Below are 24,663 nucleotides of genomic sequence, written 5' to 3' on the forward strand. Positions count from 1 at the left end.
TGATGAAATTTAATATAAGGTGCATGGACTGCCAAGGCTTGGGAGCTCACTGACTCTACGAGCTGAAGTAAAAGCCACCAAGAAAATGACCTTCCAGGTCAAGTACTTCAGATGGCAGGAATTCAGTGGCTCAAAAGGAGCTTTCATCAGCTGGGTGAGAACGACGTTGAGATCCCATGACACTGGTGGAGGTTTGACAGGGGGCTTTGACAAAAGCAAACCTCTCATGAAATGAACAACTAAAGGCTGTCCAGAGATAGGCTGACCTTCTACACATTGATGATAAGCACTAATTGCACTAAGATGGACCCTTACGGAGTTGGTCTTGAGACCAGACTCTGATAAGTGTAGAAGGTATTCAAGCAGGATCCGTATAGGACAAGAAAAGGGATCTAGGGCCTTGCTGTCACACCAGATGGCAAACCTCCTCCATTTAAAAAACACTTCTTCGTGGAATCTTTTCTGGAAGCAAGGCTCGGGAGACACCCTCTGAAAGGTCTAAAGAGGCAACTTCTAAGTTCTCAACATCCAGGCTGTGAGAGCCAGAGCCTGGCGGTTGGGATGTAGATGTGACCCCTCGGTCTGAGTGATGAGGGTCAGAAAACAGTCCAATCTCCACGGTTCTTCGGAGGACAACTCCAGAAGAAGAGGGAACCATATCTGACGGGGCCAAAAAGGCGCAATCAGAATCATGGATCCGCGGTCTTGCTTGAGTTTCAGCAGAGTTTTCCCTACTAGAGGTATGGGAGGATAAGCATACAGAAGGCCTGTCCCCCAATGTAGCCCAATGTAGGAGAAAGGCATCTGACACTAGTCTGTCGTGGGCCTGAAGCCTGGAACAGAACTGAGGGACTTTGTGATATATCTGAGTGGCAAAAAGATCCACCGAAGGGGTACCCCACGCTCGGAAGATCTTGCGGACAATTTCCATGTTCAGTGACCACTCGTGAGGTTGCATTATCCTGCTCAGTCTGTCAGCCGGACTGTTTACGCCTGCCAGATACGTGGCCTGGAGAAACATGCCGTGATGTTTCACCCAAAGCCACATTCTGATGGCTTCCTGACACAGAGGGCGAGATCCGGGTGCTCCCCTGCTTGTTGGTGTAATAGATAGCAACCTGTCTGTTTGAATTAGAATGATTTGATTGGACAGCCGATCTCTGAAAGCCTTGAGAGCGTTCCAGATCGCTCACAATTCCAGGAGGTTGATCTGAAGACACTTTTCCTGAAAGGACCAAACCCCTTGAGTGTGAAGTCCATTTACATGAGCTCCCCACCCCAGGAAGGATGCATCAGTCATCAGCACTTTTTGTGGCTGAGGAATTTGGAATGGACGTCCCAAGGTCAAATTGGATCGAATGGTCCACCACTGAAGGGAACTGCAAAAGTCGGTGGACAGATGGATCACATCCTCTAGATACCCTATGACCTGACACCACTGGGAAGCTAGGGTCCATTGAGCTGATCTCATATGAAGGCGTGCCATGGGAGTCACATGAACCAAGGAGGCCATGTGCCCTAAAAGTCCCAACATCTGCCGAGCTGTGATCTGTTGAGACACTCAAGCCAAGGACACTAGGGCCAGAAGATTGTCTGCTGTTGCCTGGGGAAGATAAGCTCGAGACGTCCGTGTATCCAACAGAGCTCCAATGAACTCCAATTTCTGCACTGGAACAAGATGGGACTTTGGATAATTTATTACAAACCCCAGTAGCTCCAGCAGTTAAATAGTCATCTGCATGGACCATAGAGCCCCTGCCTCCGAAGTGTTCTTCACCAGTCAATCGTCAAGATAAGGGAACACATGCACTCCTAGTCTGCATAGTGAGATGCTGTGACAACTGCCAAGCACTTTGTGAAGACCCTGGGCGCAGATGCTAGGCCAAAGGGCAGTACACAGTACTGAAAGTGCTGAGTTCCTAATTGAAATCGAAGGTACTTCCTGTGAGCTGGGAGTACCGAGATGCGAGTATAGGTAACCAATCGTTTTCCTGAATCATGGGAAGAAGGGTGCCCAGGGAAACCATCCTGAACTTTTCTCGGACCAGGTATCTGTTCAGGGCCCTTAGGTCTAGGATGGGACGCATCCTCCCTGTTTTCTTTTGCACAAGGAAGTACCTGGATTAGAATCCCAGCCTTTCTTCCCCTGGTGGAACGGGTTCGACCGCATTGGCCTTTATAAGGGCTGAGAGTTCCTCTGCGAATACCTGCTTGTGCTGGGAGCTGAAGAATTGAGCTCCCAGTGGGCAATTTGGAGGCTTGGATGCCAGATTGAGTGTGTATCCTAACCGGACTATTTGAAGAACCCACCTGTCGGATGTTATAAGAGGCCACCTTTGGTGAAAAAATACCAACCTCCCCCCGACAGGCAAGCCGCCCAGTATGGACACTTTTACTGGCGGCTGGAAGATAATCAGGCCCGAGACACTGGAGGCACCATGCGTGGGGGTCGGTACCCGAGATGGTCCAGTTGCAGCGAGTACAGCGTTTGAAGCCGCTAGGAGTCTTCGATGACAGCTCTCCTGAGCTGGAAAAATAGCGAGTAGCCGCAAGCACAACTCTCTAGAGGCGCGGATGAAAAAGAACTGTTTTGGGCACGCTCGCAACATGGGAGGGAAGCCCTTCGCACATGCGCAGTACGTTTCAGACTGCGTAACAGTGCGTTGCTGGAAAGTTCTTTGTTTTTGGATTTCCGGTCTCCTGGGCCGTCGCAGACGACGACCCATGCGCAAGAATATTGAGCCTGCTTGTCCTCGGAGAATCTCTAGCATCCAGGCTCAGCCAAAACAATAAACATTGGTCAATTGGGCCTCGCAACGGCAAGGACATAACACAGATTAACCTGAAACTATATACAATCTTAATGAAAGTGCAGCCTGGAACAGAATAAAACAGGCCTAGGAGGGTGGAGCTGGATTCTAGACCCTAAACAGATTCTGCAACACCGACTGCCCAAACCGACTGTTGCATCGGGTATCCTGCTCAAGGCAGTAGTGTGATGTGAATGTGTGGAATGAAGACCATGTCGCAGCCTTGCAAATTTCTTCAATAGAGGCTGACCTCATGTGGGCTATCGACGCAGCCATGGCTCTGACACTGTGAGCCATGACATGACCCTGGGCATAAGTGAAGGAAATGCAATCTGCCAGCCAAATTGAAATAGTGTGTTTCCCGATGGCGACCCCCATCCTGTTGGTTTCAAAAGAAACATAAAGCTGGGTGGACTGTCTGTGGGGCCATGACCGCTCCATGTAGTAGGCCAATGCTCTCTTGTGTGCAATCTGCTTTCACCAGGATGGGCATGAGGTCAGGGAAAGAATGTTGGCAAGACAATCAACTGGTTCAGATGGAACTCTGACATCACTTTCAGAAGAAACGTAGGGTGAGTGCGGAGGCCTAAATTGTGATAAAACTTAGTATAAGGTGCATCCACCACTAAAGCCTGAAGCTCACTGACCCTACGAGCTGAAGTAACAGCCACCGAAAAAATGACCTTCCAGGTCAAGTACATCAGATGGCAGAAACTCAGTGGCTCAAAAGGAGTTTTCATCAGCTGGCTGAGAGCGACGTTGAGATCCCATGACACTGGTGGAGGTTTGACAGGGGGCTTTGACAAAAGCAAACCTCTCATGAAGCGAACATCTAAAGGCTGTCCAGATATAGGCTTACCCTCTACATGTTGATAAGCACTAATTGGACTAAGGTGAACCCTTACGGAGTTGGTCTTGAGACCAGACTCCGATAGGTGTAGAAGGTGTTCAAGCAGGGTCTGTGTAGGGCAAGGAAGGGGATCTAGGGCCCTGCTCTCACACCAGATGGCAAACCTCCGCCATTTAAATGAGTAGCACCTCTTACTGAAATCTTTTCTGGAAGACAGCAAGACCAGGGAGACACACTCCGAAAGACCCAAGGAAATGAATTCTAGGGTCTCGATGATGACAGCCAGATACTGGAGGCTGAGATGCAGAAGTGACCCTTTGTCCTGCGTGATGAGGGTTGGAAAACACTCCACTGCTCTTCAGAGGATAATTCCAGAAGAGGGAACCATATGTGCCGCGGCCAGAATGGCATGATCAGAATCATGGTTCCGCGGTCTTGCTCAAGTTTCAACAAAGTTTTTCCCACTAGAGGTACTGGAGGAGAGGCATCTGATGCTAGTCTGTTGTGGGCCTGAAGCTTGGAACAGAAATGAGGGGCATTGTGACTGATCTGAGTGGCAAAAAGATCCACTGAGGGGGGGCCCCACTCTCTGAAGATCTTGCGGGCTATGTCTATGTTGAGGGACCACTCGTGAGGTTGCATTATCCTGCTCAGTCTATTGGCTAGGGTGCTGTTTGCGCCCGCCAGATAGGTGGCTCAAAGAAAAATGCCATGATGGCGAGCCCAATACCACATCCGGACGGCCTCCTGACACAGATAGCAAGATCCAGTGCCCCCCTGTTTGCTCATATAAAGCGAATGCTACATACCTGTAGAAGGTATTCTCCGAGGACAGCAGGCTGATTGTTCTCACTGATGGGTTGACGTCCTCGGCAGCCCCCTCCATCGGAAAGTTTACTAGCAAAGGCCTTTGCTAGTCCTCGCGCGCCCATGCGCACCGCGCATGCGCGGCCATCTTCCCGCCCGAAACCGGCTCGAGCCGGCCAGTCCAGTATGTAGCAAAACAATACACTTCAAGGGAAGACTCAACTCCAAAGGGGAGGCGGGCGGGTTTGTGAGAACAATCAGCCTGCTGTCCTCGGAGAATACCTTCTACAGGTATGTAGCATTCGCTTTCTCCGAGGACAAGCAGGCTGCTTGTTCTCACTGATGGGGTATCCCTAGCCCCCAGGCTCACTCAAAACAACAACCATGGTCAATTGGGCCTCGCAACGGCGAGGACATAACTGAGATTGACCTAAAAAATTTACCAACTAACTGAGAGTGCAGCCTGGAACAGAACAAACAGGGCCCTCGGGGGGTGGAGTTGGATCCTAAAGCCCAAACAGGTTCTGAAGAACTGACTGCCCGAACCGACTGTCGCGTCGGGTGTCCTGCTGCAGGCAGTAATGAGATGTGAATGTGTGGACAGATGACCACGTCGCAGCTTTGCAAATTTCTTCAATGGAGGCTGACTTCAAGTGGGCTACCGACGCAGCCATGGCTCTAACATTATGAGCCGTGACATGACCCTCAAGAGCCAGCCCCGCCTGGGCGTAAGTGAAGGAAATGCAATCTGCTAGCCAATTGGATATGGTGCGTTTCCCTACAGCCACTCCCCTCCTATTGGGGTCAAAAGAAACAAACAATTGGGCGGACTGTCTGGTGGGCTGTGTCCGCTCCAGGTAGAAGGCCAATGCTCTCTTGCAGTCCAATGTGTGCAGCTGACGTTCAGCAGGGCAGGAATGAGGACGGGGAAAAAATGTTGGCAAGACAATTGACTGGTTCAGATGGAACTCCGACACAACCTTTGGCAGGAACTTAGGGTGAGTGCGGAGGACTACTCTGTTATGATGAAATTTGGTGTACGGGGCCTGGGCTACCAGGGCCTGAAGCTCACTGACTCTACGAGCTGAAGTAACTGCCACCAAGAAAATGACCTTCCAGGTCAAGTAACTCAGATGGCAGGAATTCAGTGGCTCAAAAGGAGGTTTCATCAGCTGGGTGAGAACGACATTGAGATCCCATGACACTGTAGGAGGCTTGACAGGGGGCTTTGACAAAAGCAAACCTCTCATGAAGCGAACAACTAAAGGCTGTCCTGAGATCGGCTTACCTTCCACACGGTAATGGTATGCACTGATTGCACTAAGGTGAACCCTTACAGAGTTGGTCTTGAGACCAGACTCAGACAAGTGCAGAAGGTATTCAAGCAGGGTCTGTGTAGGACAAGAGCGAGGATCTAGGGCCTTGCTGTCACACCAGACGGCAAACCTCCTCCAATGGAAGAAGAAACTTCTCTTAGTGGAGTCTTTTCTGGAAGCAAGCAAGATGCGGGAGACACCCTCTGACAGACCCAAAGAGGCAAAGTCTACGCCCTCAACATCCAGGCCGTGAGAGCCAGAGACTGGAGGTTGGGATGCAGAAGCGCCCCCTCGTCCTGTGTGATGAGGGTCGGAAAACACTCCAATCTCCACGGTTCTTCGGAGGATAACTCCAGAAGAAGGGGGAACCAGATCTGACGCGGCCAAAAAGGAGCAATCAGAATCATGGTGCCTCGGTCTTGCTTGAGTTTCAACAAAGTCCTCCCCACCAGAGGGATGGGAGGATAAGCATACAGCAGGCCCTCCCCCCAATCCAGGAGGAAGGCATCCGATGCTAGTCTGCCGGGGGCCTGAAGCCTGGAACAGAACTGAGGGACTTTGTGGTTCACTCGAGATGCGAAGAGATCCACCAAGGGGGTGCCCCACGCTTGGAAGATCTGGCGCACCACTCTGGAGTTGAGCGACCACTCGTGAGGTTGCATAATCCGGCTCAGTCTGTCGGCCAGACTGTTGTTTACGCCTGCCAGATATGTGGCTTGGAGCACCATGCCGAGACGGCGGGCCCAGAGCCACATGCTGACGGCTTCCTGACACAGGGGGCGAGATCCGGTGCCCCCCTGCTTGTTGACATAGTACATGGCAACCTGGTTGTCTGTCTGAATTTGGATAATTTGGTGGGACAGCCGATCTCTGAAAGCCTTCAGAGCGTTCCAGATCGCTCGCAACTCCAGAAGGTTGATCTGTAGATCGCGTTCTTGGAGGGACCAACTTCCTTGGGTGTGAAGCCCATCGACATGAGCTCCCCATCCCAGGAGAGACGCATCCGTGGTCAGCACTTTTTGTGGCTGAGGAATTTGGAAGGGACGTCCCAGAGTCAAATTGGAGCAAATCGTCCACCAATACAGGGATTTGAGAAAACTCGTGGACAGGTGGATCACGTCCTCTAGTCCCCCAGCGGCCTGATACCACTGGGAGGCTAGGGTCCATTGAGCAGATCTCATGTGGAGGCGGGCCATGGGAGTCACATGAACTGTGGAGACCATGTGGCCCAGCAATCTCAACATCTGCCGAGCTGTGATCTGCTGGGACGCACGCACCCGCGAGACGAGGGACAACAAGTTGTTGGCTCTCGCTTCTGGAAGATAGGCGCGAGCTGTCCGAGAATCCAGCAGGGCTCCTATGAATTCGAGTTTCTGCACTGGGAGAAGATGGGACTTTGGGTAATTTATCACAAACCCCAGTAGCTCCAGGAGGCGAATAGTCATCTGCATGGACTGCAGGGCTCCTGCCTCGGATGTGTTCTTCACCAGCCAATCGTCGAGATATGGGAACACGTGCACCCCCAGCCTGCGAAGTGCCGCTGCTACCACAGCTAGGCACTTTGTGAACACCCTGGGCGCAGAGGCGAGCCCAAAGGGTAGCACACAGTACTGGAAGTGGCGTGTGCCCAACTGAAATCGCAGATACTGTCTGTGAGCTGGCAGTATCGGGATGTGTGTGTAGGCATCCTTCAAGTCCAGAGAGCATAGCCAATCGTTTTGCTGAATCATGGGGAGAAGGGTGCCCAGGGAAAGCATCCTGAACTTTTCTTTTACGAGATATTTGTTCAGGGCCCTTAGGTCTAGGATGGGACGCATCCCCCCTGTTTTCTTCTCCACAAGGAAGTACCTGGAATAGAATCCCAGCCCTTCTTGCCCGGATGGCACGGGCTCGACCGCATTGGCGCTGAGAAGGGCGGAGAGTTCCTCTGCAAGTACCTGCTTGTGCTGGAAGCTGTAAGACTGAGCTCCCGGTGGACAATTTGGAGGTTTTGAGGCCAAATTGAGGGTGTATCCCTGCCGGACTATTTGGAGAACCCACTGATCGGAGGTTATGAGAGGCCACCTTTGGTGAAAAGCTTTCAACCTCCCCCCGACCGGCAGGTCGCCCAGCACTGACACTTGGATGTCGGCTATGCTCTGCTGGAGCCAGTCAAAAGCTCGCCCCTTGCTTTTGCTGGGGAGCCGCGGGGCCTTGCTGAGGCGCACGCTGCTGACGAGAGCGAGCGCGCTGGGGCTTAGCCTGGGCCGCAGGCTGTCGGGAAGGAGGATTGTACCTACGCTTACCAGAAGCATAGGGACCAGTCTTCCTTCCCCCGAAAAATCGTCTACCTGTAGAGGTAGAGGCTGAAGGCTGCCGGCGGGAGAACTTGTCGAATGCGGTGTCCCGCTGGTGGAGAGACTCTACCACCTGCTCGACTTTTTCTCCAAAAATGTTGTCCGCACGGCAAGGCGAGTCCGCAATCCGCTGCTGGAGTCTATTCTCCAGGTCGGCGGCACGCAGCCATGAGAGCCTGCGCATCACCACACCTTGAGCAGCGGCCCTGGACGCAACATCAAAAGTGTCATAAACTCCTCTGGCCAGGAATTTTCTGCACGCCTTCAGCTGCCTGACCACCTCCTGAAAAGGCTTGGCTTGCTCAGGGGGAAGAGCATCAACCAAGCCCGCCAACTGCCGCACATTGTTCCGCATGTGTATGCTCGTGTAGAGCTGGTAAGACTGGATCTTGGCCACAAGCATAGAGGAATGGTAGGCCTTCCTCCCAACGGAGTCTAAGGTTCTAGAGTCTTTGCCCGGGGGCACCGAAGCATGCTCCCTAGAACTCTTAGCCTTCTTTAGGGCCAGATCCACAACTCCAGAGTCGTGAGGCAACTGGGTGCGCATCAGCTCTGGGTCCCCATGGATCCGGTACTGGGACTCGATCTTCTTGGGGATGTGGGGATTAGTTAAAGGCTTGGTCCAGTTCGCCAGCAATGTCTTTTTGAGGACATGGTGCAGGGGAACAGTGGACGCTTCCTTAGATGGAGAAGGATAGTCCAGGAGCTCAAACATTTCAGCCCTGGGCTCGTCCTCCACAACCACCGGGAAGGGGATGGCCGTAGACATCTCCCGGACAAAGGAAGCAAAAGACAGACTCTCGGGAGGAGAAAGCTGTCTCTCAGGAGAGGGAGTGGGATCGGAAGGAAGACCTTCAGACTCCTCGTCAGAGAAATATCTGGGGTCTTCTTCCTCTTCCCACGAGGCCTCACCCTCGGTGTCAGACACAAGTTCACGGACCTGTGTCTGCAACCTCGCCCGACTCGACTCTGTGGAGCCACGTCCACGATGGGGGCGTCGAGAGGTAGACTCCCTCGCCCGCATCGGCGAAGCTCCCTCCGCCGACGTAGTCGGGGAGCCTTCCTGGGAGGTGGCCGCTGTCGGCACTGCACGCGGTACCGACGTCGGGGACCTCAACCTGGGCGATGGGCCAGCCGGCGCCACGCTCGACGGTACCGGAGGCGCAAGCACCGCCGGTACCGGAGGGGTAGGGCGCAACAGCTCTCCCAGAATCTCTGGGAGAACGGCCCGGAGGCTCTCGTTTAGAGCGGCTGCAGAGAAAGGCTGAGAGGTCGATGCAGGCGTCGACGTCAGAACCTGTTCCGGGCGAGGAGGCTGTTCCGGGCTGTCCAGAGTGGAGCGCATCGACACCTCCTGAACAGAGGGTGAGCGGTCCTCTCGGTGCCGATGCCTGCTGGGTGCCGAATCCCTCGGCGACCCAGAGCTCTCGGTGCCGACATGGGGAGGAGACCGGTGTCGATGCTTCTTCGACTTCTTCCGAAGCATGTCACCGGAGCTCCCCGGCACCGACGAGGACGTAGAATCCATCCGTCACTTCCTCGGGGCCGAGACCGAAGAGGGTCGATCCCGGGGGGGCTGTACCGCAGGAGCCCTCAGGGTAGGAGGAGACCCACCCGAAGGCTCACCGCCACCAGCAGGGGAATGGACAGCCCTCACCTGCACTCCTGACGATGCACCTCCGTCCGACGACATCAGCAGACGAAGTCTCGGTACCACCGACGTCGATGCAGTCGCCTGATGCCTCGGCGCCGATGCAGAGGTCCGATGCCTCGATGCAGTCGATGGAGCGGCAGCCAAGGAAGGTGGTCCGGACGCTGACGACGTCGATGCACTCGATGCCTCCGGTGCCGATGCCGACGAAGAGCCCGAGAACAAAACGTTCCACTGGGCTAATCTCGCTACCTGAGTCCGCCTTTGTAACAGGGAACACAGACTGCAGTTCTGAGGGCGGTGCTGGGCCCCTAGACACTGAAGACACGCAGAGTGCCTATCAGTGAGCGAGATTACCCGGGCGCACTGGGTGCACTTCTTGAAGCCGCTGGAAGGCTTCGATGTCATGGGCGGAAAAATCACGCCGGCGAAATCAAAAGCCGAAATGGCGAAAATTGGAGCACCAAAATTTAGAGGGAGAAAAATCTCGACCGAGGCCAAAAGAGGCCTACCCCGACAACGAAAGAAAACTTACGGGGCAAAAACTGAGAAATACGGGAAGGGCAGAAAACCCGAAAGGGTCTTCCGGAACACTACCGGAGCGCTTCCCGAACTTTTTCAAGGAAAAAACAGCAAAAAACACGTCGAAAAGGACGCGCGAGGTCGACTCTCTGGGGCACGAACGGCGTAACACGACCGTACCGAGCGCGGACGAAAGAAGACTGGCCGGCTCGAGCCGGTTTCGGGCGGGAAGACGGCCGCGCATGGGCGCGCGAGGACTAGCAAAGGCCTTTGCTAGTAAACTTTCCGATGGAGGGGGCTGCCGAGGACGTCAACCCATCAGTGAGAACAAGCAGCCTGCTTGTCCTCGGAGAATACATTGCAACCTGGTTGTCTTGTTTGGATGAGAACAATTTTGTGAGATAGCCAATCTCTAAAAGCCTTTAGAGCATTCCAGATCGCCTGGAGCTTAACATAGTAACATAGTAGATGACGGCAGAAAAAGAGAATCAATCTGTAGATTTGTTTCCTGAGAGGACCAAGCTCCTTCAGTGTGAAGCCCATGTACATGATCTCCAAAGGAGAGATGCATCCATCAGCATTTTTTGTGGCTGAGGAATTAGAATGGAAGCCCCAGAGTCAAATTGGATCGAATGGTCCACCACTGAAGGGAACGTACAAGCTCCGGAGACTTCCCGTAGCCTGATACCACTGAGAATCTAGGGGCCACTGAGCTGATCTCATGTGAAGATGTGTCATGGGTGTAATGTACACTGTGGAAAACATGTGCCCCAACAATCTCAACATCTGCCAGCTGTGACCTGCTGAGAGGCAGAAAGCATAGTAAATTTTCTGGGATCCAATAAGTTGCAAGATCTGAGACAACATGGTTTTACCAAAGGTAAATCGTGCCAAACAAATCTCATTGAATTTTTTGACTGGGTGACCAGAGAATTGAATCAAGGACATGCAATAGATGTAATCTACTTAGATTTCAGCAAAGCCTTTGACACTGTTCCTCACAGGAAGCTCTTCAATAAACTTGACAGGCTGAAGATAGGACCCAACGCGGTGAACTGGATTAGGAACTGATTGACAGACAGCCGCCAGAAGGTGGTGGAATTCACTCAGAGGAGGGAAAGGTGAGTAGTGGAGTGCCTCAAGGAACGGTGCTGGGTCCAATTCTGTTCAACATATTTATGAGTGACATTGCCGAAGGGTTAGAAGGTAAAGTTTGCCTTTTTACAGATGATACCAAGATTTGTAATAGAGTGGACACCCCAGAGGGAGTGGAAAACATGAAAAAGGATCTGCAGAAGCTAGAAGAATGGTCTAATGTTTGGCAATTAAAATTCAATGCAAAGAAGTGCAAACTGATGCACTTAGGGTGTAGAAATCCAAGATGTATGTGTTACGCAGCGAGAATACGATATCCACAGACAGGAAGAGGGATCTTGGGGTGATAGTTTCGGAGGATCTGAAGGTAACGAAACAGTGTGACAAGGCAGTGGCCATAGCCAGAAGGATGCTAGGCTGTAAAGAAAGAGGTGTAACCAGCAGAAGAAAGAAGGTGTTGATGTCCCTATACAAGTCGTTGGTGAGGCCCCACTTGGAGTATTGTGTTCAATTTTGGAGGTCGTATACTTGCTAAGGATGTAAAAGACTTCAAGAGATTCAAAGAAGAGCTACAAAAATGGTATGGGATGTGTGTTACAAGATGTATGAGGACAGACTTGTTGATCAGAACATGTATAACCTGGAGGAAAGGAGAAAACAGGGGTGATATGATACAGACGTTCAAATATTTGAAAGATATTAATCCACAAACAAACATTTTCCAAAGATGAGAAGGCGGTAGAACTAGAGGGCATGAATTGAGGTTGAAAGGGGGCAGACACAGGAAAAATGTCAGGAAGTATTTTTTCACGAAGAGAGTGGTGGATATTTGGAATGCCCTCCCGCAGGAGATGGTGGAGATGACAACGGTAATGGAATTCAAACATGCGTGGGATAAACACAAAGGAATCTTGTTCAGAAGGAATGGATCCACAGAAGGTTAGCGGAGATTGGGTGGCAACAACAGTAATTGGGAAGCAAAGCTAGAGCTGGGCAGACTTCTTCGGTCTGTGCCCTGAAAATGGCAAGGATAAAACAAGGTCAGGTATACATATAAAGTAGCACATACAAGTTTATCTTGTTGGGGAGACTGGATGGACCTTACAGGTCTTTATCTGTCATCATCTATTATGTTACTATGTAACTAGATTGTCCACTCTTCATGTCTGGGAGGAAGGCTCGAACCATATGAGTACCAAGCAGGGCTCTGATGAACTCCAATCTCTGAACAGGGCGAAGATTGGGGTAGTTTAAGATGAACTCTAGTAGCTCGAGCACCCGAATAGTCATCCGCATGGACTCTTGAGCTCTGTCCCGAGAGGTGCTCTTCACCAGCCAATCGTTTAGATACAGGAACACATGGACTCCCAGTCTGCACAGCGATGCTACAACTACCGCTGGATATTTGGTGAAGACCCTGGGAGCTGACGTGAAGCCACTTGAAATAGAAGATACTTCCGGTAGGCTGGAAATAATGGGATGCGAGTATATGCATCCCTTTTCAGTTCAGAGAGCATAACCAATCATCTTTCTGAATCGCTGACAGAAGGGTGCCCAGAGAAACCATCCTGAACTTTTCTCAGACTAGGAATTTGTTCAGGGCCCTTGGGTCTAGGATGGGAAGCATCCCCCCCTGTTTTGTTCTGCAGAAGGAATACTTGGAATAGAATCCCTGCCCTTCCTCCCCTGGTGGAACAGGTTCGATCGCATGGGCCTTCAGAAGGGCAGAGAGTTCCTCTGCAAATACCTGCCTGTGCCGAGAGCTGAATGAATGAGCTCTCAGTGGGCAATCTGGAGGTTTGAGATGCCAATTGAGGGCATACCTGAGGCGGACTATTGGAAGAACCCACCTGTTGGAGGTTATGAGAGGCCACCTTTGGTGAAAAAATTTTAACCTCCCCCCGACTGGCAAGTCGACCGGGATGGACACTTTTGTTGTGGCTATGTTTTGCTGGAGCCAGTCAAAAGGCCGTCCCCTGCTTTGCCTGCGGAGCAGCAGAGGTAATAGGTGACACTGTTGACATAAACGAGCATGCTGGGGCTGAGCCCGAGTAGGCTGGCGAGCCGCAGGATTGTACCTATGCATAGGATAGTAGTAGGAACTGCTCTTGGGCTTGCCAAAAGTCTTACTAGCTGAGGAGGTGGATGCAGAAGGCGCCTGGTAGGATACAGAAGAGATTGTATCAGTGTGATTCTTGATTTGGTCAGCAAACTCCTCAACCTTCTCTCCAAAAAGGTTAGCCCCCTGGCAAGGGGCAACTGCCAACCTCTGCTGAACAGAATGTTCCAAGTCAGAAACACGCAGCCATGAGAGTCTGCGCATTGCTATACTTTGAGCAGAGACCCTGGATGCCACATCAATAGTGTCATAAGTGCCCCTGGCCAAGAACTTGAGACACGCTTTCCGCTGCTTGACCAACTAGTGAAAAGGCTTGGCATACTCAAGGGAGCACATCCACAAAGTCCGACAGCTGCATCGCCGAGTTTCGCAAGTAGACGCTCGTGAAGAGTTGGTAGGATTGTATGCAGGAGATGAGCATTGAAGCCTGGTACATCTTCCTCCCAAAATAATCCAGGGTTCTAGCTTCTCTGAGTAGGGGTGCCGAGGCATAGTCCCTAGTGCTCCTTGCTCTTTTGAGAGCAGACTCCACCACCCTGGAATTGTGAGGTAACTGAGGCCTAACAAAACCAGGTTCACTGTGGATCCAATACTGGGTGTATCCACATGTTTATTCATGCCTTCAAAAGAAATGAAGCAAATTGGTGAGGCAACACTTCCCTTGTCTGAACCCATGCTGACTGTTCCATTAAACCATGCTTGTCTATGTGTTCTGTAATTTTATTCTTTATAATAGTTTCCACTATTTTGCCCAGCACTGACATCAGACTTACCAGTCTGTAATTTCCCAGATCACCCCAGAACCCTTTTTAAAAATTGTCATCACATTCATCACCCTCCAATTTTCAGGTACTATGGACGATTTTTAACGACAGGTTACATATTACTAACAGCAGATCAGAAATTTCATGCTTGAGTACCCTTGGATGGATGGATGCAATCCGGTCCAGCTGATTTACTACTCTTAAATTTGTCACTTTGGCTCAGTACATGTTCCAGCTTCACAGAGATTTCTTTCAGATCCTTCGCATCATCATCCTTGAAAACCATTTCCAGTACACACAGATCTCTTATATCTTCTTCCGTAAAGACAGAAGCAAAGAATTCACTCAATTTCTCTGCTATGGCTTTCTCCTCCCTGAGGGCCCCTTTTGCTCCTTCGTGATCTAACAGTCCAATGGATTCCCTCGCAGACTTTCTGCTTCTAATGTACCTGAAGTTGTTACTGCGAGTTTTAGCCTCTGCGGCATGTTCATATTCTTTTACCCTTCTTCATTAATGCTTTGCATCTGACTTGCCAGTGCTTATATTATTTCTTATTTTCTTCATTTTAGTCCTTTTACCATTCTTTGAAGAACAATCTTTTGGCTGTAATAGCCTCTTTTACTTCATATTTTAACCATGCTGGCTGTCATTTTCTCTTCTTTTCACCTTTGTAGCCTCTTTTACTTCATATTTTAACCATGCTGGCTGTCATTTTCTCTTCTTTTCACCTTTGCAAATACATGGAATGCATCTGGACTGGGCATCCAAGATGGTATTTTTGAATAACGCCCACGCCCGATTTAGTGTCCTAACCTCAGCAGCCGATCATTTTAAGCTTCTTTTTAACCAAACATTTTCCTCATTTTATTATAGTTGCCCTTTCAAAAATTAAATGCAGCTACAGTAGATTTCCTTTGCGGGTTCATCCCAGATACTAGCAAAAACTTGATCATGGTATGATCACTGTTTCCCGGGGGGCCCAACATTGCCACTTCTCGCACTATGCCCTGCACACCACCACCACCTACTACTACTACTTATTTCTATAACACTACTAGACGTATGCAGCGCTGTACACTTGAACATGAAGAGACAGTCCCTGCTCGACAGAGCTTACAATCTAATTAGGACAGACAAACAGGACAAACAAGAAATAAGGGAATATTAACGTGAGGGTGATAAAATAAGGATTCTGAACAAGTGAATAAGGGTTAGGAGTTAAAAGCAGCATCAAAAAGGTGAACTTTTAGCTTAGAATGGAAGACGGCCAGAGATGGAGCTTGACGTACCAGCTCAGGAAGTCTATTCCAGGCATATGATAGAGCAATAAAAGGAACAGAGTCTGGAGTTAGCTGCGGAGAAGGGTGCAGATAAGAGAGATTTACCCAGTGAACGGAGTTCCCGGGGAGGAATGTAGGGAGAGATGAGAGTGGAGAGGTACTGAGGAGCTGCAGAGTGAATGTAGTTATAAGTCAATAAGAGGAGTTTGAACTGTATGTGGAAACGGATAGGAAGCCAGTGAAGTGACTTGAGGAGAGGGCTAATATGAGCATAACGACACTGCCGGAATATTAGTCGTGCAGCAGAATTTTGAACAGATTGAAGAAGAGAAAGATGGCTAAGTGGGAGACCTGTGAGAAGCAAGTTGCAATAGTCTAAGCAAGAGGTGATAAGAGTGTGGATGAGGCCAAGGACCAGATCCAAAATGGCTCCCCGTCTTGTTGGTTCCTGGACCAGTTGTTCCAAGAAGCAGTTTATTACATCTAGAAATTTTATCTGCCTGGCACTCCCTGATGTAACATTCATCCAGTCAATATTGGGGTAATTGTTCTTTGGCAACATGAACAGAAATGGATATCACATTAAAAAATGTAATCCCTCAAGGTTTAAATGCGGCGATAGAGTAGAAAGCTTTTTTATGACTGCTGGTAATATGTACGTCATGACGTCAGGATTTAACACATGGCGATTAGGGGTTTAAATTCTTGGCATTTGCAGGAAGCCATCTGCCATTTTATCTACTGCCACCAGCTGAAAAGCCCCTCTTTATTTTGAAAGTTGCACAAAACAGTTATTTTCTTGGATGCTGTGTATTGTAATACATGGTTTTCCCCTGGAGCAGCCTGAAGAGATGAAACAGGGAACCCCTGTCGGGATTTAGAATTCAGAAGTTGCGTTGGACTGCAACAAGTTAAGAGAACAAAGAGACTGAGAGATCCAAGATTAGTACTGAGTATAATTGTGGGCAACATTCGACATTCACTTTTTCAGCTAATTCTGTATCTATGGAAGGTTATTTGTAATTGTATCTATGGAAAGTTATTTGTAATTTTGAAGTATATAAGGACAAAAGTGGAGTTTTTTTTATGACTTATGATTAAAAAGAGCCTCCTATATTCCTGAAGGTTTTGCCTTACAAGTAGGGGTGACTCTTACGTTTACTGAAGTCTTTTTTTTCTCCACTTTATATGTTTATAAGAAATTACACGACAGTCCTGGAGATACAGAATATCTTTGATGTAGAAGTTGAGTTTTGATACATGATATAGAGTTCTACAGATTCCTTATATTACATGGTAATTGAAATCACCCATTATTATAGTGTTGCCCAATTTGCCAGCTTTGCTAATCTCTGTAAACATTTCTTCATCTGTCTGTTCATTCTGTCTCGGCAGATGGTAATACAGCCCTACAAAAATACCCCTTCCCTTCACACATGTAATTTCTAGCCATAATGATTCTATGCCACTATCTGTTTCATGTGGTACGTTTATTTTATTTGACTAAATTCCCTCTTTAACATATAACACAACTCACCCCCATCCAATTTGATCCTTTCAATCACTTCGATACAATTAGTACCATGTTAACACAGTGTCCCATTGACTGTCCTCTTTTCACTGAGTCTCTGAGACGTCTATTATATCAACCTCATTTAGTGCTGTATATCCTAACTCTCCCATCTTATTTTTTAGGCTTTTAGCATTTGTATACAGGCACTTTAAATTGTGTTCCTTGGATCTACAAGCTGCTTAGAAGTTGCAGTGTTGAAATCTCTCTACTGGAATTCTCTAAATGTCCTGTTTCAATAATATCCTTCAAGGATACTCCACACCGAACCATGCGCTCCTCTCCTGGGCGACTGTCGGCTTCCCCCCTCCCCAATTCTAGTTTAAAAGCTGCTCTATCTCCTTTTTAAAAGTTAGCACCAGCAGCCTGGTTCTGTTCCAGTTACGGTGAAGCCCATCCTTTCAGAACAGTATCCCTCTATCCCAGTTCCTAACAAATCTAATTCCCTCATCCTTGCACCATTGTCTCAACCACTCATTGAGACTTCAGAGCTCTGCCTGCCTTTGGGTCCTGCGCATAGAACGGGCAGCATTTCTGAAAATGCTACCTTGGAGGATCTGAATTTCAGCTTTCTACCTAGGACCCTAAATTTGGCTTCCAGAACCTCTCTCCCACATTTTCCTGTGTCATTGGTATCCATATATACCATGACAGCCGGCTCCTCCCCAGCACTATCTAAGATCCTGTCTGGGTGACGCGAGGTCACCTGGCAATCCTCACGTCCACCAGCCACCCAGCTATCTAAATGCCTAATTATCGAATCACAAACTATAACAGCTGTCCTAACCCTTCTCGTCTGGCAGAAGTGCTTAGAGATGTATCCTCGGTGCAAGAGGATAGTGCATCCCCTGGTGGGCAGGTCCTGGCTACAGGAGTACTTCCTACTTCATCAGGGTGATGCTCTCCTGCTAGGGGACCTCCCTCCTCCCAAGGCAGTAAAACTATTCAGATCTTCTGCTCTACTGATTGCACCTCAAAATATGTGATTTATTTAATTTGATGTCCCTGTGGATTGCTATATTTGTGGGACAAACGTCATGTTGCTTTAAAACTAGAATAGAACACAGGCATTGTGTTCAGATCAAAAAATTGGAAGCAACTATGGTGACACATTGTATTACACATAAGCATGGTGATAAACAATCTGATCTACCTTTACATGGTGGGTACATTAAAAGATGGTTCTATCACCGGGAACGTCAGATCTATCGCTTAAAGACCAATTCTGGATGGTTTAAATAAAGTAGTTGAATGGTGAGCTTTCTTTTGAAGTACGGCCCTTTAATTTAGGGCTTGTTTTCTATTGGCTGGTTTGGAGGTGGCAGCTATTTGATTCAGGTGGCCATCTTGTTGTCAGTTTAGAGGTTACACAATTCTCCTCTTGAAACAGTGACAAGTGAAACAAGTGGCACTTGTCAAGGATTTGGGATGTTATGATCCTGGTGGTATGAACTGAACTGAGCAAATTGAAAAGCTTGGCGGTATGCCATAGGTAAAAGTCTTCAGTTTGGAGGATAAGATCAGGTGGCACAACCTTTGGAAGCTAAGTAACGTTTGCATATTTATGCTCTTTGTGTTAACCAGAAAATTGAAGCTTATATTGGAACTCTTATTAAATATATGACAAAGTGTTGCTGATTAAATTGACCATATAATTTATGGATATCCAGGGGATATTATTTTATTTTTTGAATAGTGGCTTTTTCTCAGTGAATTTTGAGTTTTTTTTTTCTCCATTTGGGTTTTTCCCTTGTGTATTTGAATAGAAACCTATGATAAGGCTAGACTCGGATTGGGTCAAAAGCAAGTTTGAGTATAGCGGTCCCTTATTGAAATACATGTGTTCTTAATGAATGCTGCACACACTTTGATTTGCCTGCAAACTATTTGAATGGGAATACTGGGCGATTACTTTGCTTCCTCTATATGTATAGGGTTACCAGATGGCTCCAGGTCATGGAGGACAGACTTCACCAGTCTTGGTTTTATTTCCGTGGCATTCAATGGATGTAAAACCTAGATTGGCTGTGTCTGTCCTCCATGCAACTAACCTATTTGGAAACACTGCCCTTGAAAGACTGCACTATGAAAGAACGGCAGACTTCACAGCGTGGTGCAATTGAAAGTGGGATTTAAGAAGATGACAATTTAGAAGTTTAGGGTGAGTCATGTGGGAGGGAAACAAAGAAATGGTGAGGGTAAAGGAGAGGGTAATGGCGTGGAAAAGAGCTAGGAAACAGGGAAGAATGTAAGCTCACAATACTGTCATCCTACTAATTCATTTTACATTATCAATAAAGGAGGAACATACACTGTACCTTAACTAGAAATGTCTGTAGAAGAAAAATACAGATGAATGCATACAAACATGAACCCAATTTTGCTGTAGAAGGAGCATTTTCTCAGATGTTTCTTTGATGCTATCCACCCTCTACCCCTCCCTTGCTCCATAAGAGCAGTCTCTCCCTCCTCCCAGTTGGCAGGAGAAGAGTAGCTGATATCAAACAGCTTTAAAACTGTAATATCAGAAGGCCCTTCAAGACTACTGGTCACAACAGCAAAGCCAAAAGTGGCAGCTAACATCAATATCAAGCACCACTTTCCTTCTGTCAACTGGGAAACAGCCAAGGATTGATCAGGGGGTGGGAAAGAGAAGCTCCAGGATCAGGGAGAAAAAGGCTCTTCATAATGGAGCTGATGGGTGTGTGTGAGAATTCATTACCCTCTCACCTCAGAAGGTGCTGCTATACAGAGCAGGGCTGAAGAACAGAAGTGCAACTGTGCTGCTGCCAACTGGGTCATACCATTTCTTACATGGTTTCTCCTACACAGTTCTCCAATATTCAAAAAAAATTATATCACATTTAAAAACAAATATTAATGATCATCTAGACAGAACAGACCACAAGAAAGCTCTTACTTTGGAGGCCATCCTTTCCATTTCACCAAATATTCCACTTTACCCTGAAAAGAGAGAGCAGACAGGGTTCATTTTAGTTTCTTAGCAATAGGACACAGTCAGAATACAGCAGAGAGCCAAGGCACAAATTGCAATCTACACTCAGCTACAAGTCAGGCTCACTCAGGAAATGGTGTGAAAGCTGAACTCTTTAGCTAGCTACCTGTCTTTACAAATCTAGAAAAGAATTATATACAGTGGGGGAAATAAGTATTTGATCCCTTGCTGATTTTGTAAGTTTGCCCACTGACAAAGACATGAGCAGCCCATAATTGAAGGGTAGGTTATTGGTAACAGTGAGAGATAGCACATCACAAATTAAATCCGGAAAATCACATTGTGGAAAGTATATGAATTTATTTGCATTCTGCAGAGGGAAATAAGTATTTGATCCCCCACCAACCAGTAAGAGACCTGGCCCCTACAAACCAGGTAGATGCTCCAAATCAACTCGTTACCTGCATGACAGACAGCTGTCGGCAATGGTCACCTGTATGAAAGACACCTGTCCACAGACTCAGTGAATCAGTCAGACTCTAACCTCTACAAAATGGCCAAGAGCAAGGAGCTGTCTAAGGATGTCAGGGACAAGATCATACACCTGCACAAGGCTGGAATGGGCTACAAAACCATCAGTAAGACGCTGGGCGAGAAGGAGACAACTGTTGGTGCCATAGTAAGAAAATGGAAGAAGTACAAAATGACTGTCAATCGACAAAGATCTGGGGCTCCACGCAAAATCTCACCTCGTGGGGTATCCTTGATCATGAGGAAGGTTAGAAATCAGCCTACAACTACAAGGGGGGAACTTGTCAATGATCTCAAGGCAGCTGGGACCACTGTCACCACGAAAACCATTGGTAACACATTACGACATAACGGATTGCAATCCTGCAGTGCCCGCAAGGTCCCCCTGCTCCGGAAGGCACATGTGACGGCCCGTCTGAAGTTTGCCAGTGAACACCTGGATGATGCCGAGAGTGATTGGGAGAAGGTGCTGTGGTCAGATGAGACAAAAATTGAGCTCTTTGGCATGAACTCAACTCGCCGTGTTTGGAGGAAGAGAAATGCTGCCTATGACCCAAAGAACACCGTCCCCACTGTCAAGCATGGAGGTGGAAATGTTATGTTTTGGGGGTGTTTCTCTGCTAAGGGCACAGGACTACTTCACCGCATCAATGGGAGAATGGATGGGGCCATGTACCGTACAATTCTGAGTGACAACCTCCTTCCCTCCGCCAGGGCCTTAAAAATGGGTCGTGGCTGGGTCTTCCAGCACGACAATGACCCAAAACATACAGCCAAGGCAACAAAGGAGTGGCTCAGGAAGAAGCACATTAGGGTCATGGAGTGGCCTAGCCAGTCACCAGACCTTAATCCCATTGAAAACTTATGGAGGGAGCTGAAGCTGCGAGTTGCCAAGCGACAGCCCAGAACTCTTAATGATTTAGAGATGATCTGCAAAGAGGAGTGGACCAAAATTCCTCCTGACATGTGTGCAAACCTCATCATCAACTACAGAAGACGTCTGACCGCTGTGCTTGCCAACAAGGGTTTTGCCACCAAGTATTAGGTCTTGTTTGCCAGAGGGATTAAATACTTATTTCCCTCTGCAGAATGCAAATAAATTCATATACTTTCCACAATGTGATTTTCCGGATTTAATTTGTGATGTGCTATCTCTCACTGTTACCAATAACCTACCCTTCAATTATGGGCTGCTCATGTCTTTGTCAGTGGGCAAACTTACAAAATCAGCAAGGGATCAAATACTTATTTCCCCCACTGTAAATCTGAATCCATTTACATTAAAATAAGAATGTTAATGTAACTACAGGTGCTACAATTGTGCTCTACATAAAGTTAAATCACTGCACAACAGAAATCTGTGTGAAAAGGAGATAACCTGAAGTGAAAGGCCCATAATTTCCTCATTAAAAATGACCTTAAACAAAGCAAGCCCTATCTAGGGCTGTTCTTTTTACAGATACAGCATCAAAGAGTGCACTTCAGCATTAAAGGTTACACGGGAGTTTATCAACCTAACACAATAAGTAACAGATGACTAGTTGAGCCAATGGGTCCTACTTGTCCTTTCCAATTTGTTACCATTTTAGCTAGAGGAACAGCGAAGTTACTCAACTGTAACAGATGCTCTCCGAGGACAGCAGGCCAAGTATTCTTACATGTGGGTGATGTCATACAACAGAGCCCAGTGTGGACTCTGCCTAGCGTGTATTAGCTAAAGAAAATTCTAGCAGCGTCCCACTGCGCATGCACAGGTGCTTTCCTGCCCAACATGCGAGTCCGTCAACCAGATGATACAGATGAAGACAACGCCTAAGGGAGGTGGGGGAGTATGTGAGAATAGTTGGCCTAATGTCCTCGGAGAACACCTGCTACAGGTAAGTAAGTTTGCTTTTAAAAGGCAGGAGATGAAGTGACATCAGAACGCTGAAACCAATTAGGTCTATCTAAGTTTCCCCTTCCCAGCACAGCTGTCATCCCCGTTCACTCAAAACAAAGCAAGCAAACCTATGAGCTGCTGCATCCACCTTGTCATTCTTTTTGTTGGTAGAATTTTTATTTAATCTCACTTACATTTTCAAACATGCCAGCTTGTGCAAAATATGGATGTACACAAAGGAAGTATAATAACGGAATAACTTTTCATAGGTAGAGTAGTAATTTGTTATAAATCTTAATCAGTGGTCAGTTGGAGGGGCTGGTTATAGGGGGACCTTAGCACCTGTTATATTCGTGCAGAGATTTTTCTCTCCTGGTAATGGGCCACTAAAACAGTCATCATGTTATGAGAATCAGGTGCTCAACATTCAGAGTTTCTATCCATTTATTTATTACATTCATATCCCACATTTAACATGTATTAGGTTGAAACCAGGGAGCATTTGAAAGCTTTTTTTTTCCTGTGCCTAGATCAAAAGAGAACGATGGCTTGTGGGAATTTGCTCCTTCTGTTTTGAAGAATGCAGTGATATATTATAAAAATGCACTTAATATTGTTTATTACTATTATTTACCACTGGTTGTTATACAGCAGAAGTTAACCAAGTCAACTTCATGCTTTGTAATATAATTTACTACTACTACTACTAATTTTCTCAGTTATTACACAAATACAAATAAAATTATAATGTTAATTATACGACCGTGTCTGTCTCTTATGGTAGTTAGGACAACCTGGTCCTGGAGTTATTCAAGTCAGTAAGGTTTGTCAGGATATTGACAATGAATATTCATGAGAGAAATTTGCATAGTGGCAAAAGTGCTTGTTATAAAATGCTTGGAGTCCTACTGATCTGTATATCTGTTGTGTTATTTTGGCAGGTGGAAACAGGTGGGCTTATAGGGAGGGAGGGGAGGGAGGGAGGAGAAGGGTTCTTGGGGTATGTTCTCTGTAAAAGTTTTTATTGTGCCATGTTGGATGGTTTACTGTTTTTTTCTTGTTCTGTATGAAGCTTATCAACCAACATGTTTTGCTTTTAACTTAAAAAATAAGTTTTGGATGTTACGGAAATCTATTATTCTGTCTCACTGTATTTCCAGTTTTGGCACAATATGAGCCATCACAAGAACAAAATATAAGAAAACCAATGGACTGCATTAGGGGCTTATAGCCCATTTAGTTATGTTTCAACATATGAGAGATCTGTTTGACAGAAAACATTTTTATTATTTTAACTTATAAATCACTTGTCCCTGAAACATGCTCAAACAACAGAATAATCCATTTGTGTATCTAAAAGGTAAACTTCTACAAAACAGATGAAGATGTGATTCCATGTGCCCCAATGAAAGGAGAGTTTAATTCTACTTCCATTTAATTTCAATATATTCCATCATCTTTATAACACCAAGCTTCCCAAGGCAGATTACAGCAACATTTAAGATGAACCCATCAGGAAACAGGATATCCTCACTGAAATTTGGCCATCTGTATTGCACACAGTGTATTTATTTAGTTTTTAGTGTAGAAAAATGAGCACAAAATAGATTTTTAAAATTGCTGTTTCTACCAGCTATAATATGTTTTAGTGATATTCAATTGTTATTTCATGATATTTATATCTACATATAGGAAGCTTTCAAATAAATTAAAAAGCTGTCCAATAACTAAAAACAAAAAAAACAACAACTTTTGTCCTCCACCTTTTAAGGCACAGCCTATCCAATTGAAACAGCTTTAGACTTGTTACAGATGGACCAACAATAAAAAAAAACGACAATGTGGATGATGCAGCTCATAGGTTTGCTTGCTTTGGTTTGAGTGAATGGGAATGACAGCTGCGCTGGGAAGGGGAAACTTAAGACTGTCCTAATTGGCTTCCTTGCTTACAGTGGACTAGATAGGTCACTCCTGTTTATTAAACCTCAATACAAGCCGGTTGTGAAGGTGCAGCCTGAAAAAGAACAAAACCAGGCCTAGGAGGGTAGAGTTGGATTCTAGATACTAAACAAATTCTGCAGGACTTTTTGACTGAACCGGCTATAACGCAATGTGAATGTGTGGACTGAAGACCACGTCACAACCTTGCACATCTCCTCGATGGAGGCTAATCTCA

The 24,663-nt window shown here is 47.2% G+C and overlaps 1 protein-coding gene across 2 annotated transcripts in view; it reads right to left on the reverse strand.

The window, feature by feature from the left end:
• Positions 1–24,663, reverse strand: part of CBX7 (chromobox 7) — a 299,910-nt gene that overhangs the window by 255,870 nt on the left and 19,377 nt on the right. For both annotated transcript variants that reach the window (XM_030210908.1, XM_030210900.1), the window contains exon 2: positions 20,042–20,085. In XM_030210908.1, coding sequence (XP_030066768.1) covers positions 20,042–20,085 — 44 coding nt within the window. The remainder of the gene's footprint in view (positions 1–20,041; positions 20,086–24,663) is intronic.

This window comes from Microcaecilia unicolor, chromosome 1 (genome assembly GCF_901765095.1).
Source record: "Microcaecilia unicolor chromosome 1, aMicUni1.1, whole genome shotgun sequence".
Classification (NCBI taxonomy): Eukaryota; Metazoa; Chordata; class Amphibia; order Gymnophiona; family Siphonopidae; genus Microcaecilia; species Microcaecilia unicolor.